At 48.4% G+C, this 13,564-nt stretch overlaps 1 protein-coding gene and 2 non-coding genes across 3 annotated transcripts in view; all 3 read left to right on the top strand.

The window, feature by feature from the left end:
- LOC135819866 (DNA mismatch repair protein Msh3-like) overlaps positions 1-13,564 on the top strand; it is a 52,532-nt gene that overhangs the window by 32,445 nt on the left and 6,523 nt on the right. The window contains exons 19-21 of the mRNA XM_065333152.1: positions 663-779; positions 3,362-3,472; positions 8,279-8,408. Of these exons, the coding sequence (XP_065189224.1) occupies positions 663-779; positions 3,362-3,472; positions 8,279-8,408 (358 nt within the window). The remainder of the gene's footprint in view (positions 1-662; positions 780-3,361; positions 3,473-8,278; positions 8,409-13,564) is intronic.
- Trnaq-uug (transfer RNA glutamine (anticodon UUG)) lies at positions 2,379-2,450 on the top strand. Its single transcript has one exon. It is a non-coding gene; the product is annotated as a tRNA-Gln (tRNA).
- On the top strand, positions 5,616-5,687 carry Trnaq-cug (transfer RNA glutamine (anticodon CUG)). Its single transcript has one exon. It is a non-coding gene; the product is annotated as a tRNA-Gln (tRNA).

Raw genomic sequence — 13,564 nt, 5'->3', positions numbered from 1 at the left:
TGTCCGGAACTCCGAATCACACACATTTTGATGGGGAAAGACCATGGATGTGGCCTATGACGTCACGAAAAGTGACAACAGAGTAGTAATATTTCTACTGCAACTCGCCCAAAGGGTGCCTGGTAGTCTGAAATGCCCGACACTTCGGAGTCTGGACAGCCGAGGTATGAGTGCACACACGTACAGCTTGCATCTTCCCTGGACCTGCTGGACTGGAACGGGGTTCAGTTCAACAGTGTCAAGCTAAGCGTGTCTGTCTCCCGCCGCTTGGAGAGCGCTCTCCGCAGAGAGATCTGTGCTGCCCCCAGGTCGTGTCCAATCATATCTACCCACAGCAAAGGCAGTCCCCCCCCCCCCCCATTCCCCCATTCACTTGAGTACTCATAATATATGGGGCGGGGGGAGGACTGTTGGGAATGGGGGAGGACTGTTGGGAATGGGTTATTACTCACCAATCTCCATGCATCCCTTCACTGTCTATTCAAGCGACGGGGTATTTATATCAGTGAGATTCCCGACTGCTCGGACTGGAGGTCTTATGGCACGTTGTAGGCATACAGTGCATTCAATCATGCAGTCAATACTCACTTCTTCTCGTCTTGTACATGTATGCGACTCGTGTCCTGCACTCTCTTTCATCTCGTTTGTTCGCTCCCTTGCAGGACGAAGCAAGCGGGGCGCTATCGCAGCCCGTTCATCGTGGAGCGGCTCAAGACGCGTGCGCTGCTGCGTGAAACGCTGTCGCAGCAGTCACACACTGCCTGGCAGCTGTTCCTCAGGTGAGAATATCTCTGTGTGTCCTGCACTGTGTCCTGCACTGTGTCCTGTACTGTGTCCTGCACTGTGTCCTGTACTGTGTCCTGCACTGTGTCCTGTAGTGTGTCCTGTACTGTGTCCTGTAGTGTGTCCTGTACTGTGTCCTGTACTGTGTCCTGTACTGTGTCCTGTACTGTGTCCTGTAGTGTGTCCTGTACTGTGTTCTGTACTGTGTCCTGTACTGTGTCCTGTACTGTGTCCTGTACTGTGTCCTGTACTGTGTCCTGTACTGTGTACGTACTGTGTCCTGTACTGTGTCCTGTACTGTGTCCTGTACTGTGTCCTGCACTGTGTCCTGCACTGTGTCCTGTACTGTGTCCTGCACTGTGTCCTGTACTGTGTCCTGTACTGTGTCCTGTACTGTGTCCTGCACTGTGTCCTGTACTGTGTCCTGTACTGTGTCCTGTACTGTGTCCTGCACTGTGTCCTGTACTGTGTCCTGTACTGTGTCCTGTACTGTGTCCTGTACTGTGTCCTGTACTGTGTCCTGTACTGTGTACATACTGTGTGCATCTACAATTGTGCGCGGTGAAATCCAACCCAAAATGTTTTTTAAGAACTCAGATGGTAAGCCAAGGAAAAAAATTGTAACATGGAAATTGTGGGCACAAGTTATGCGATCGAGTCCACTGACTAAACCGGATTTCGAGCAGTCAGACGTGCACAATCTAGCACAAAACTGACAAGGAGTACTCAGACATTCCACGGCATCAAAGTGTGTCTTTTTTTAAAATTATTATTATTACGCACAGTCATGTGGCGTTAGCCAATGTAAATATGATGTGGGCGATTATAACCAGCCATGGTATCTTGCACCCTAAACTTGCACGGCCCTTGACCTGGCCCTGGAAACCGGTACGAATGCGGCTGGACGTACACATGTGCCAGTACATTGATGTAATCGGAACCCGTGGTCCGAAGCGTCAGTTTTGAACTTTGGGTCGGATTTCAGTGAGTGCAACTGTACATGTGTTTGCTCATCTACGGTGCTGATGCTCTGTGAAGTCCAATCCTGTGAGTCAAGTTAGCGTACTCTGTGTCAGTGTGCCCCGGGGCTCGAAATGACCGTGATTCCATAACACTGGGCGTCTAGATGCAACACATGGTGTCATGTACGCAATTCTACGATAGCAAATGAGAGTCCTTCGGCTCGGTACAGTGCTCAGTATTTATTAGAATAGAGATATCTTACACCCGGCACATGGCGCATAGTGCTCTGTGTCACAGTGTGCAATGCTATGATAGTGTTTTTTTTGGAGTTGTGCATCGTTACAGTTAAGAGAAGTTAAGAGATGGGTCGACAACACCAAAGAAGACCTCAAACCTCTGAATGTGCCGATTCAGGAATGCCTCAACCTCGCCACCAACAAGCAACTCTGGTTAACGATCATTGACAGATGCATGACCCCCGTATGATTTGTTTATGCGGGCAATATGCCACTGTTCATATCGTTATTATCGTTACAGACTGCACAAACACATCAGCTGAGAGCAACTCTAACAAATGTTCCCAGGGCGTCCGTGTCTTACTTTCACATCAGCATGGCTGTAGCACCAGAAAGGGTTCTATGGTGTAATGGTTAGCACTCTGGACTTTGAATCCAGCGATCCGAGTTCAAATCTCGGTAGAACCTTTTTTTCCTACATTTTGTGCCTTTTTTGGCTGGAGAGTAAGTAGCTAGTGAGGGAATTCTGCTGAAATTGACTGACTTTCTGCAAGGGCTATGTGCCATGGACAGTGAGTGACATTTCTCTCCACTCCTCCCACCAAGCCCCCACCCCACCAGCTCCCAGTTTTCAGCGACTGTTTTGGTGTGATTTTCATCAACTCTGGAGAACTTCTTCATCTCTGGCACCTTCTCTTCTCTTGTATTTCTGTCCCTGTCTCTCTGTCTTTCCCCTGTACATTGTACCTCTGTGTGTGTGTGTGTGTCTGTCTGTCTGTCTGTCTGCATGTCTGCATGTCTGCATGTCTGTCTGTCCATCGGTCTACATGTTTCTCCTTCCGTATGTATGTATTTCTGCCTGTCTGTTCCTTTGTCCATCCATCCGTCCATCACCGTCCGTCTGTCCGTCCGCCTCTCTGTATATCTCTCAACCACACACTCTGCACACAGCCCCCTGCCTAAAATACCACCGCTAGCCCCCACAGTCTCACACAGCTTTTTATATCCCCCTCTCCTGGCATATATACCGGCATGGTCGGCATCTGATCTTCATGTTGCATGATGATTGCGTGAGCATCAAACTTGAAGTAGCAGCAAACAAGCCTTGATTGTCCTTGTTGTTCTGTTGTGTATTACGCTCTGCCTTTGTGGTGTTGAGTACTGTCAGCACTCTGGGTAAATCTTTCGGTAACTCTCCCTTGTATATATGCGCATATGTATCTGTCTCGTCATGAATAATTATTCTCTCTCTCTCTCACACACTCTCTCTCTCTCTCTCTCTCTCTCTCTCTCTCTCTCTCTCTCTCTCTCTCTCTCTCTCTCTCTCTCTCTCTCTCGCTCTCCCCTTGTGTTTTTTGTTGTGTTGTTGTGTGTGACAGTGAGTTCAGCTCACGGCAGGTAGGCCAGTGTCGACAGGCCGTGCGTCACTTGGCCGTACTCGACTGCCTTCTGTCGTTGGCTAAGCTAGCGTCTCAGCCCGGCTACTGTAGGTAAGACTGGAACACCTCACGGCTGTGTGCTGTGCTGGGCTGTGTGCTGTGTGCATGCTACCGTATTTTAGGTAAGACTGGAACACCTGGGCCGTGTGCTGTGGGCTGTGGGCTGTGGGCTGTGGGCTGTGTGCACGCTACCGTATTTTCCGGAGCATTTGGCGAGCCATGACGCCCAGACGTCCGGGTCGGCTGAGCTTCACAGTTCCCACACACTCACTCTATCTGCTGGATATAATATACTCTTAGATACAGCTTCTAACTGTCCATCATGAAAATACTATTTAATAGTGTTCTTTGTAAAATAATAATTAAGAGAAGTATAAGCGGCACTTTGAACACTCAAATATCTCTCCAAAAGGGGGGGGGGGGAGGAGGGGAGGAGGGGAGGAGGGGATGTGGTTGTGGTTGTGCGGCTTCTACTCCGATGTTCAAATTAACTATGATTACCATGGTAGATGTCTGTGTGTTGTGGCAAAGAATGGCGGTGCGGCTTGTTCTCCAGTTCGGCTTGTACTCCGGAAAATACGATATGCAGTGGAGACTGCGTACAATGACATTCCTCCAGGAGACTTACTGGTGAAAACAATAACTCCCTAGATCCATTGTCCAATCCGGCCCATTCCATCTTTGGAAAAAAAATGTCACGGTTCGCATGAGCCTCGGTTTCTATATATAGAGGCCGAGTTTTCCGCATCCGTTGGAACGCCACCACCCTTCAAGGATCAAGGCGCAGATGCAGCTCCTAAAGTGGTGGGAGGTGAGTAGATCAGCTCACCAGCATGTGGTCAAAGACCAAAAATCCCATTCACTGCATCCATGTTTTCCTCGTGCCAGGCCACGAGTTCCATTCCTCCAGGAGACTTACTGGTGAAAACAATAACTCCCTAGATCCATTGTCCAATCCGGCCCATTCCATGTTTGGAAAAAAAATGTCACGGTTCGCATGAGACTCGGTTTCTATATATAGAGGCCGAGTTTTCCGCATCCGTTGGAACGCCACCACCCTTCAAGGATCAAGGCGCAGATGCAGCTCCTAAAGTGGTGGGAGGTGAGTAGATCAGCTCACCAGCATGTGGTCAAAGACCGAAAATCCCATTCACTGCATCCATGTTTTCCTCCTGCCAGGCCACGAGTTCCCAATTAACTGTGGGTCGCAGCACGGCTGGAATAAATCCTTCCGCTTCCCGCAGGACTTGAACCAGGTACCCTCTGTTTCTCAATCATGGTCTTAGACCATCCCACTATGCCTGCCATCTTTGGAAAGCACCGCAAAAAGTCTGTAAATAAATACATGCCCGAAATTGGTACTCGTACTGTTTTTGGCTCTGTCTGTTGCAGCCAAGTCTAGCGTGATAAACATAGTGCCCTAAATAGGTACCGGTATGGTTCATGCATGCATATTCTATCATGTCCATGATACGACATGCACCCGTGAAAACGACTTCTCCACTGCAATTATTGTAAAAGCTATACATAAGTTATAACGAATCCAGATTGCTTCGGGCACATTCAACAAGATGTGACCAGTGTGGTCACGCGGACATCTGGTCTCCGAAAAGCTACGGGTGAGGCTCTACGAAGCCTTCATCAAGCCTCTGCTAATGTACAACGCAGGCACATGGGGCCTCTCATACTCTCAGCTGTGTACTCTTGACTCGACATATCGGAGACACCTGAGAGTCGTTGTGGGTATCCGCTACCCACAAATAATCAGCAACGATGACCTCCACCGCAGAACAGAGACGCAACCACTAACTGTCCTGGTAAAAGCTGCTCGGATACGACTACTCGGTCACATCTGCAGACTGGACATGGGGTCCCCAGCACAAATGACCATGACAGCCTACTTCTGGCAAACAAAGGACGAGAAAAAAAATCCGTGGCCGGCCGCCTTCCACACTCCCAACAACACTGAGAACGGACCTCGCATCAAAGGGAATGAAGCTACAGACGGATGAATATCTATCACATATCAGGGACCTGGCAAAGTATTGTGTACAGCAGTGCATGCGTCGGCCACATGCACAGGCAGAAATTTGACAGGAGGCGGAAATTCGAGGATCCACTGTACATGACGGTAGTTTTGCATGTGGACTGGCAAGACATGAAGTTCAAATGTCCCCGTGCACTTACCAGATAGGGTTCTATGGTGTAATGGTTAGCACTCTGGACTCTGAATCCAGCGATCCGAGTTCAAATCTCGGTAGAACCTGATCTTTTTTAGTTTTTTTCTTATTCTTTTTGAATTCCTTTCTTTCCACTTGAGTGTGTCATGCTAAAGCTGTGTTTGTGGTGACTTTAGCAGTTCCCATACCTGTAACTTCTCCATTTTCACTCCTGGCTTTTCCATAAACGGTAACTTTGATTTTTATGGCCATTTCCCGGAATTATAATGTGTACGCTACTTCTGGTTCAGATTCCAGATTGTACGCATATATCCCATCATGCATCCTAGTATTTCGCCAGGCATTTATACCGTAGCGTATCTGTATATAGGACATATACACACTGTCACTGTACTATGTCATTACTACACATGTACACCCTTTTCCTTACTGGCCAAGACATTCTCAACCTAGAGCTCTAGGCCAGTAGATAGCTTGGTTTCATCGAAGTCAGTGCCTTTCTATCTCTCTTTCATTGCTTTGTCAATATTACAGTAATAATACAACTCTATCGATTTACGCCATTTGTGTGCGTTTTAAGTGTTGTGCTAGGGCTAGGACCCTACATGTTCACAACTGGCGCGTGGACGCGGTACGCTTGCGGTTCATGCGTGCCCAAACGTGCGCTCAGGCTTTCACAAAAAACAGCAATCCGAGTCGTATTTAGCGCGTGGGACACCTTCGAGTACTAATTTTTGACCCCGCCAGTCAAAGTGACTGGCATGTACGCTGGTACGCGCCTGATACGCGCTGAAAATTCCAACATGTTGGAATTTCCATTTCGGCGCGTTTCCGTACGCATGGCGCCCCAAAAGCCAGCAAAAATACGCACAAACGCGTGATTTCACGTGATTTCACGCGTACACGCGCCAGTTGTGAACACAGCTTAAACGTTTCGCTCTGATTCCCGAAGGTTCTTAGGTGTGCTCAAGCCAGCAAGAGAAACACTGTAAAAGCAGAAACTTTCGGTGGTGTTTTATTTTCGCTATCTTCGGTGTTGACAAATACAAGTACCTAAAAAAAGGCTAAAATAAAATGCATCGAAAATTTCGGTTCTAACTATTAGGTACCGTATATTCTCTATTATAAGCACAGGTCTCTAATACTAGCACACTGTGAGCACCTTTCGAAACATTATAAGCACGGTCTCTATTATGATATCTAGCATGCATTTCTTCTTGCTCTGTATTGGTTGAAAAAATATAAGCACGGTCTCCAATATAAGCACGGGGTAGAGGGGTGTTGAAAAAATATAAGCACGGCGCTTATAATAGAGAATATACGGTATTTCAGTAATTTCACATTGATACCTAATGTTTAGCATATGTGTTGCGAATTTGTATTACGACTATGATTTACGCATGTCGTTGTATTTGGTTCTTGTCTTGTGGAGTCCAGTGTCTGATGTCATATATGGTCTAGGTGTACGCGCGAGTATGGTGTGATGTGTGACGTTTATGGTATGTGGTGCATGCAAGCGTACGCGTTGTCAGAGTGTGAGGATGTGCTTCCGTCTGTGTGAGAGTGACTGTCAAGTGAATGTTGTGCATGCGCAGTGCTAGTTTGGTCTGGGAATGAGAGTCGTGTGTGATTCGTCCGTGGTCTGGTTGGCTTGGTCTTGGTCATGTGTTCTGTACGTATTGGTCCCTGATTGGTCGTCTCGATTTGTCGTCGCAATATTACTGCTTGTTCTTGTTGTTTTCTTTGAGTCTTTTCCCGGGAGTCCTTCCCGTCGTCGTTTTGTCCTCACCAAGTTTGTCTCTCTCCTCCTGCGCCCTCGTCATTTCTTGGTACAATATAAGTATTGCAGATATGATCAAGAGTTCTCGTTGTCGTGTGGCGGGGGCCAGGGGGAGAAGCCTACTTCATATGAACCACGTAGCTGGCTGTACTTCTTGAAGAAATGAAGAAAACCATCGGGCCAATTTTGAGAAGCACCCCCCCCCCCCCCCCCCGCTGTACCGATAATTGCGTTCCAAACCGAATGAGATTGTTAGTACGGACAGCCAAGAACCCTAAAAAGAAAACCCGGCCACCCTATTTTGCTTGACTTGACCGCAGAAATCACCACTCAGATACCTGAAAAGAACACTACAACATTTAGTCTGAACAATACAACAGTAGAGGCAAAATGCTGGGATGTGTTTTGTGCAAAATGCTCCAAAATACCAGAAATTTTAAATCGGGTTTAAACTATGAAGAACTGTTTCAATCCTTCCCATTTTTTGGGACTGACAATATTCGGGTATGATTAAAGAGATGTGCAATTTTGAACAAAATCAATCGTGCCGTTTTTATTTTCCGATTTGGGTATGACCGTTTGGAGAGTGAAGATGTATGGATTTGGGTATGAGCCACCTTAAATGCCAAACATGAGATGCAGCTAGGGGAAGCAGCACTCACAACCTGAATTGTGGCAGTGGTGGTGAGTTGTAGCCTTCCATCCTCCCACATACACGTTCTGCTTGAGAATCCCCCCCCCCCCTCTCTCTCTCTCTCTCTCTCTCTCTCTCTCTCTCTCTCTCTCTCTCTCTCTCTCTCTCTCTCTCTCTCTCTCTCTCTCTCTCTCTCTCTCTCTCTCTCTCTCTCTCTCTCCCTCTACCTCTCTCTCTCTGTGTCTGTTGTGTGTTATTCCCAGACCGTACTTACTAGAGGACAGTGAAGCATGTGAGTTGAGTTTTGTCAACGGCTGGCATCCGGTGGTGTCTGCCTTGTTGAACACGGTGGACTCGGACTCGCAATTTGTCGCCAACTCTGCGTCCATGACGGTGAGTGTGTGTATGGGTTGTGTGTGAGAAAGAGAGCAGAACCATGTGTGCTTTGTGGGTGTTTGTTTTTAGGAGAGGGAGGTCGGGGTGCTCATGTACGTGTTTTACCCCTACATGGGGGGGGGATGTCTGGTGCAAGAAGTTTTACGCTGGGTAATGCCTGAACCCAGTTAGGTGACCACTGGGAATATACCCCTGGGGTAACAAACCCGGTTAGGGGACCACCACCGGGGAATACCCCTGGGGTAACAAACCCGGTTAGGGGACCACCACTGGGGAATACCCCTGGGGCAACAAACCCGGTTAGGGGACCACCACCGGGGAATACCCCTGGGGCAACAAACCCGGTTAGGGGACCACCACTGGGAATACCCCTGGGGCAGCAAACCCGGTTAGGGGACCACCACCGGGGAATACCCCTGGGGCAACAAGCCAGGTTAGGGGACCTCTGGGGAATACCCCTGAGGCGACACACCCGGTTAGGCGACCACCGGGGAATACCCCTGGGGCAACAGACCCGCATGGTACGATACATGCCTTAGTGACCGTAGCGTGTCCAACAACCCTGTCACTCCCCACAGCACTTAACACCCCACACAAGGAAGCAATCAGAGAACATGAACAGAGCAGACCATAAACTAGAAGACATTCATCAGACAGCGGGCAAAGCAGCTCACAGAGAAAAAGAAACCTTGAACACAGGAGCGTGAGAAGAATACGGAGGGGGGGGGGGGGGGGGAGGGGTTGGCAACAGCTCAAGAGTATGATAAAAAAGTATGATACTTGTAGTGTCAACTAGGGTGGTGAGCCAATTAAATTATGGTGAAAAGGAGAAGAACGAAATGTCCTTGTCACTTTTGTGCCATTGTGTCGCACTCGCTGACTGTATAAGATCTGGTTACGTTGGTGGACAGTTAGTCATAACTCGTAGCATTTTGTCCTTCACCTTTTCACTTGTAGTATCACATAGCATATTTTCCGGCGTATACTGCTGCCTATACTACGATGGTCAAATTACCTACTGCTGATAATACTTATAGGTAGATGTGTGTATGTCACGACAAAGAATCTCCAGTGTGGCTTATACTCCAGTGTGGCTTATACTCCAGTGTGGCTTATACTCCAGTGTGGCTTATACTCCAGTGTGGCTTATACTCCAGTGTGGCTTATACTCCAGTGTGGCTTATACTCCAGTGTGGCTTATACTCCAGTGTGGCTTATACTCCAGTGTGGCTTATACTCCAGTGTGGCTTATACTCCAGTGTGGCTTATACTCCAGTGTGGCTTATACTCCAGTGTGGCTTATACTCCAGTGTGGCTTATACTCCAGTGTGGCTTATACTCCAGTGTGGCTTATACTCCAGTGTGGCTTATACTCCAGTGTGGCTTATACTCCAGTGTGGCTTATACTCCAGTGTGGCTTATACTCCAGTGTGGCTTATACTCCAGTGTGGCTTATACTCCAGTGTGGCTTATACTCCACTGTGGCTTATACTCCAGCGTGGCTTATACTCCAGTGTGGCTTATACTCCAGTGCGGCTTATACTCCAGTGTGGCTTATACTCCAGTGCGGCTTATACTCCAGTGTGGCTTATACTCCAGTGTGGCTTATACTCCAGTGTGGCTTATACTCCACTGTGGCTTATACTCCAGTGTGGCTTATACTCCAGTGTGGCTTATACTCCAGTGCGGCTTATACTCCAGTGTGGCTTATACTCCAGTGTGGCTTATACTCCAGTGTTGCTTATACTCCAGTGTGGCTTATACTCCAGTGTGGCTTATACTCCAGTGTGGCTTATACTCCAGTGTGGCTTATACTCCAGTGTGGCTTATACTCCAGTGCGGCTTATACTCCAGTGTGGCTTATACTCCAGTGTGGCTTATACTCCAGTGTGGCTTATACTCCAGTGTGGCTTATACTCCAGTGTGGCTTATACTCCAGTGTGGCTTATACTCCAGTGTGGCTTATACTCCAGTGTGGCTTATACTCCAGTGTGGCTTATACTCCAGTGTGGCTTATACTCCAGTGTGGCTTATACTCCACTGTGGCTTATACTCCACTGTGGCTTATACTCCAGTGTGGCTTATACTCCAGTGTGGCTTATACTCCAGTGTGGCTTATACTCCAGTGTGGCTTATACTCCAGTGTGGCTTATACTCCAGTGTGGCTTATACTCCAGTGTGGCTTATACTCCAATGTGGCTTATACTCCAGTGTGGCTTATACTCCAGTGTGGCTTATACTCCACTGTGGCTTATACTCCAGTGTGGCTTATACTCTGGAAAATAGTTAAGTGCTGTGCAGGTGTGCAGTAACAGTCAGATGCAATGGACTGTGTACACCTGTTTAGGGGACCACCGGGGAATACCTCATCCGAGACGACAGGAAAGAGACTTTCCGAATGTCTATGGGTCAACATCACTGCAGGCGAATCAACCGTTAATCGTGCGAGTGAGTGCAGTTCGTCCATCTTGTTGAACAAGCACCTTACATTGGTGCTAAAGAAGTTGAAAGTGTGTTCCATTTTTAAATGTTTTTTGCTGTTGCTGATGATGGAATTTGCAGAAAAGATTTATACTGTTGACTTCCTGGCCTTCTTGGCCTTGGTACGATGCAACGGGATCACATTGGGTGGTGTCTGCTCCAGCTGGCTGTGCCTGCAGCGTCGCTTGCTGTGTGTTTTCCAGTCTCCCTCGTCTGCTGCTGTGACTTGTTGAAGTAGCGCGATGCTGCGTTCGTCGTCATCACTGGTGTCGCTCGTGTTGTCGGTGTCACTCGTGCCTGCATCTCGCTCACGAGGTGTGCTGGACGCAATGACCAGCAGGATGCTGCTTGCTGACGCGGGGTTTGGCAAGTGGTCGTCTTTCGGAGCGGTGGCAGAGATGGTGCTGTTGACTGTGGAGTCCTCGGCTGACTCTTCGTTGTTGCTGCCAGTTGACTTTTCAGGTTCAAACCTGTCGTTCAGTTGAACCGCCAGGCTCCACGCTGAGTCCATACGCGGCAGGGATACTGTGTTGCCACTGTCCGTGCTACATGTAGCTGCAGTACTACCGGTAGTACGGGTACGGTCTGCGTACGTTCCGCTGCAACTGTCAGTTACAGTGCAGTTGTTGGCAGTGTGGCCTGGCCGGCCTGGCTGTGAGCATTTTCGGCAGGTCTGTGGCTGCTTCCTGTACCGTACTCGAAACATGTTCTTGGCATCAGCTCGGACAAAGGAGGGGATGTTTGTTGCTGGCGTTTTGAAGCGAAATGAGGTGAAACGGACCCCGGTCTCTACAACACGACCAGCACTGGTTTTGACCTGGCCATGTCGAATTTTGCCCACTACAAGGCCGAACTTGTTCAGGGCATTGTCGATAACCAAATTATCAACCCATATCGGTACGTCAAGAATTTGAATTTCCGCTGTGTTGGAGAAAAGCGGACTGACGGGGAAGGTTTCGCCGTTGAGAGTAACGCCCGGCTCAGCGCAAACATGAGTCACAGAGTCCTGAGTTTCAAATGTTACCTTGGATTGTTGTTTGGCGGCCATCTGGACGCAAACCAAGTCTTTAGTGCCGCAGTCGGCGAGGGCCTCCGCAACAGCCAGGTTCTAGGTGCCGCGGGGTGCAGTGAAGACGCAGGTGTTTCGTTTGAGGTCATCCGGCGAGATGACCGACCAGGATGGCGGCGCGGTTGAGCTGCTTGTTCTAGCAGAGCGTGTTGGAGGCTGATGGCCATACTGGTTAGAGACTTCAGGAAGCTCTCACCAATTCAAGGACGACACTGGGTTAGAGACTTCAGGAAGCTGTCACCAATTCAAGGACGACACTGGGTTAGAGACTTGAGGAAGCTCTCACCAATTCAAGGACGACACTGGGTTAGAGACTTGAGGAAGCTCTCACCAATTCAAGGACGACACTGGGTTAGAGACTTGAGGAAGCTGTCACCAATTCAAGGACGACACTGGGTTAGAGACTTGAGGAAGCTCTCACCAATTCAAGGACGACACTGGGTTAGAGACTTGAGGAAGCTGTCACCAATTCAAGGACGACACTGGGTTAGAGACTTCAGGAAGCTCTCACCAATTCAAGGACGACACTGGGTTAGAGACTTGAGGAAGCTCTCACCAATTCAAGGACGACACTGGGTTAGAGACTTGAGGAAGCTCTCACCAATTCAAGGACGACACTGGGTTAGAGACTTGAGGAAGCTCTCACCAATTCAAGGACGGCACTGGGTTAGAGACTTGAGGAAGCTGTCACCAATTCAAGGACGACACTGGGTTAGAGACTTGAGGAAGCTGTCACCAATTCAAGGACGACACTGGGTTAGAGACTTGAGGAAGCTGTCACCAATTCAAGGACGACACTGGGTTAGAGACTTGAGGAAGCTCTCACCAATTCAAGGACGACACTGGGTTAGAGACTTGAGGAAGCTCTCACCAATTCAAGGACGACACTGGGTTAGAGACTTGAGGAAGCTCTCACCAATTCAAGGACGGCACTGGGTTAGAGACTTGAGGAAGCTCTCACCAATTCAAGGACGACACTGGGTTAGAGACTTGAGGAAGCTGTCACCAATTCAAGGACGACACTGGGTTAGAGACTTGAGGAAGCTCTCACCAATTCAAGGACGACACTGGGTTAGAGACTTCAGGAAGCTGTCACCAATTCAAGGACGACACTGGGTTAGAGACTTGAGGAAGCTCTCACCAATTCAAGGACGGCACTGGGTTAGAGACTTGAGGAAGCTGTCACCAATTCAAGGACGACACTTGGTTAGAGACTTGAGGAAGCTCTCACCAATTCAAGGACGGCACTGGGTTAGAGACTTGAGGAAGCTGTCACCAATTCAAGGACGGTACTGGGTGTCTTCCATGAGTAGTCAGTATAGTCTAAAGACTAACAACAAGCTTGCATACGCAAAGCTACAAAATATGCATCCACCTCTAAACAAAGTTGTTGCTTGTTGTTTTTTTTTTTGAATTTTTGAATTCTTTATTCTCACGATGGCACCATCGCCAATAAGAGATAAATATATGAGAAGGTGAGATTGTGGGTTAAACAGTTGGAAAGTGATTTACATCACTTTGAACTTTACAAGTATGGGAGAGGGTGAGCGCTGCAGGAGCAGATTGAGTTAATCAGCAGTGAGCAGATTTCTTGTTTGAAAGC

Source organism: Sycon ciliatum, chromosome 6 (genome assembly GCF_964019385.1).
Source record: "Sycon ciliatum chromosome 6, ocSycCili1.1, whole genome shotgun sequence".
NCBI lineage: Eukaryota > Metazoa > Porifera > Calcarea > Leucosolenida > Sycettidae > Sycon > Sycon ciliatum.
The sequence above is the reverse complement of the archived record's forward strand: the minus strand, read 5'-3'. Positions and strand labels throughout refer to the sequence as shown.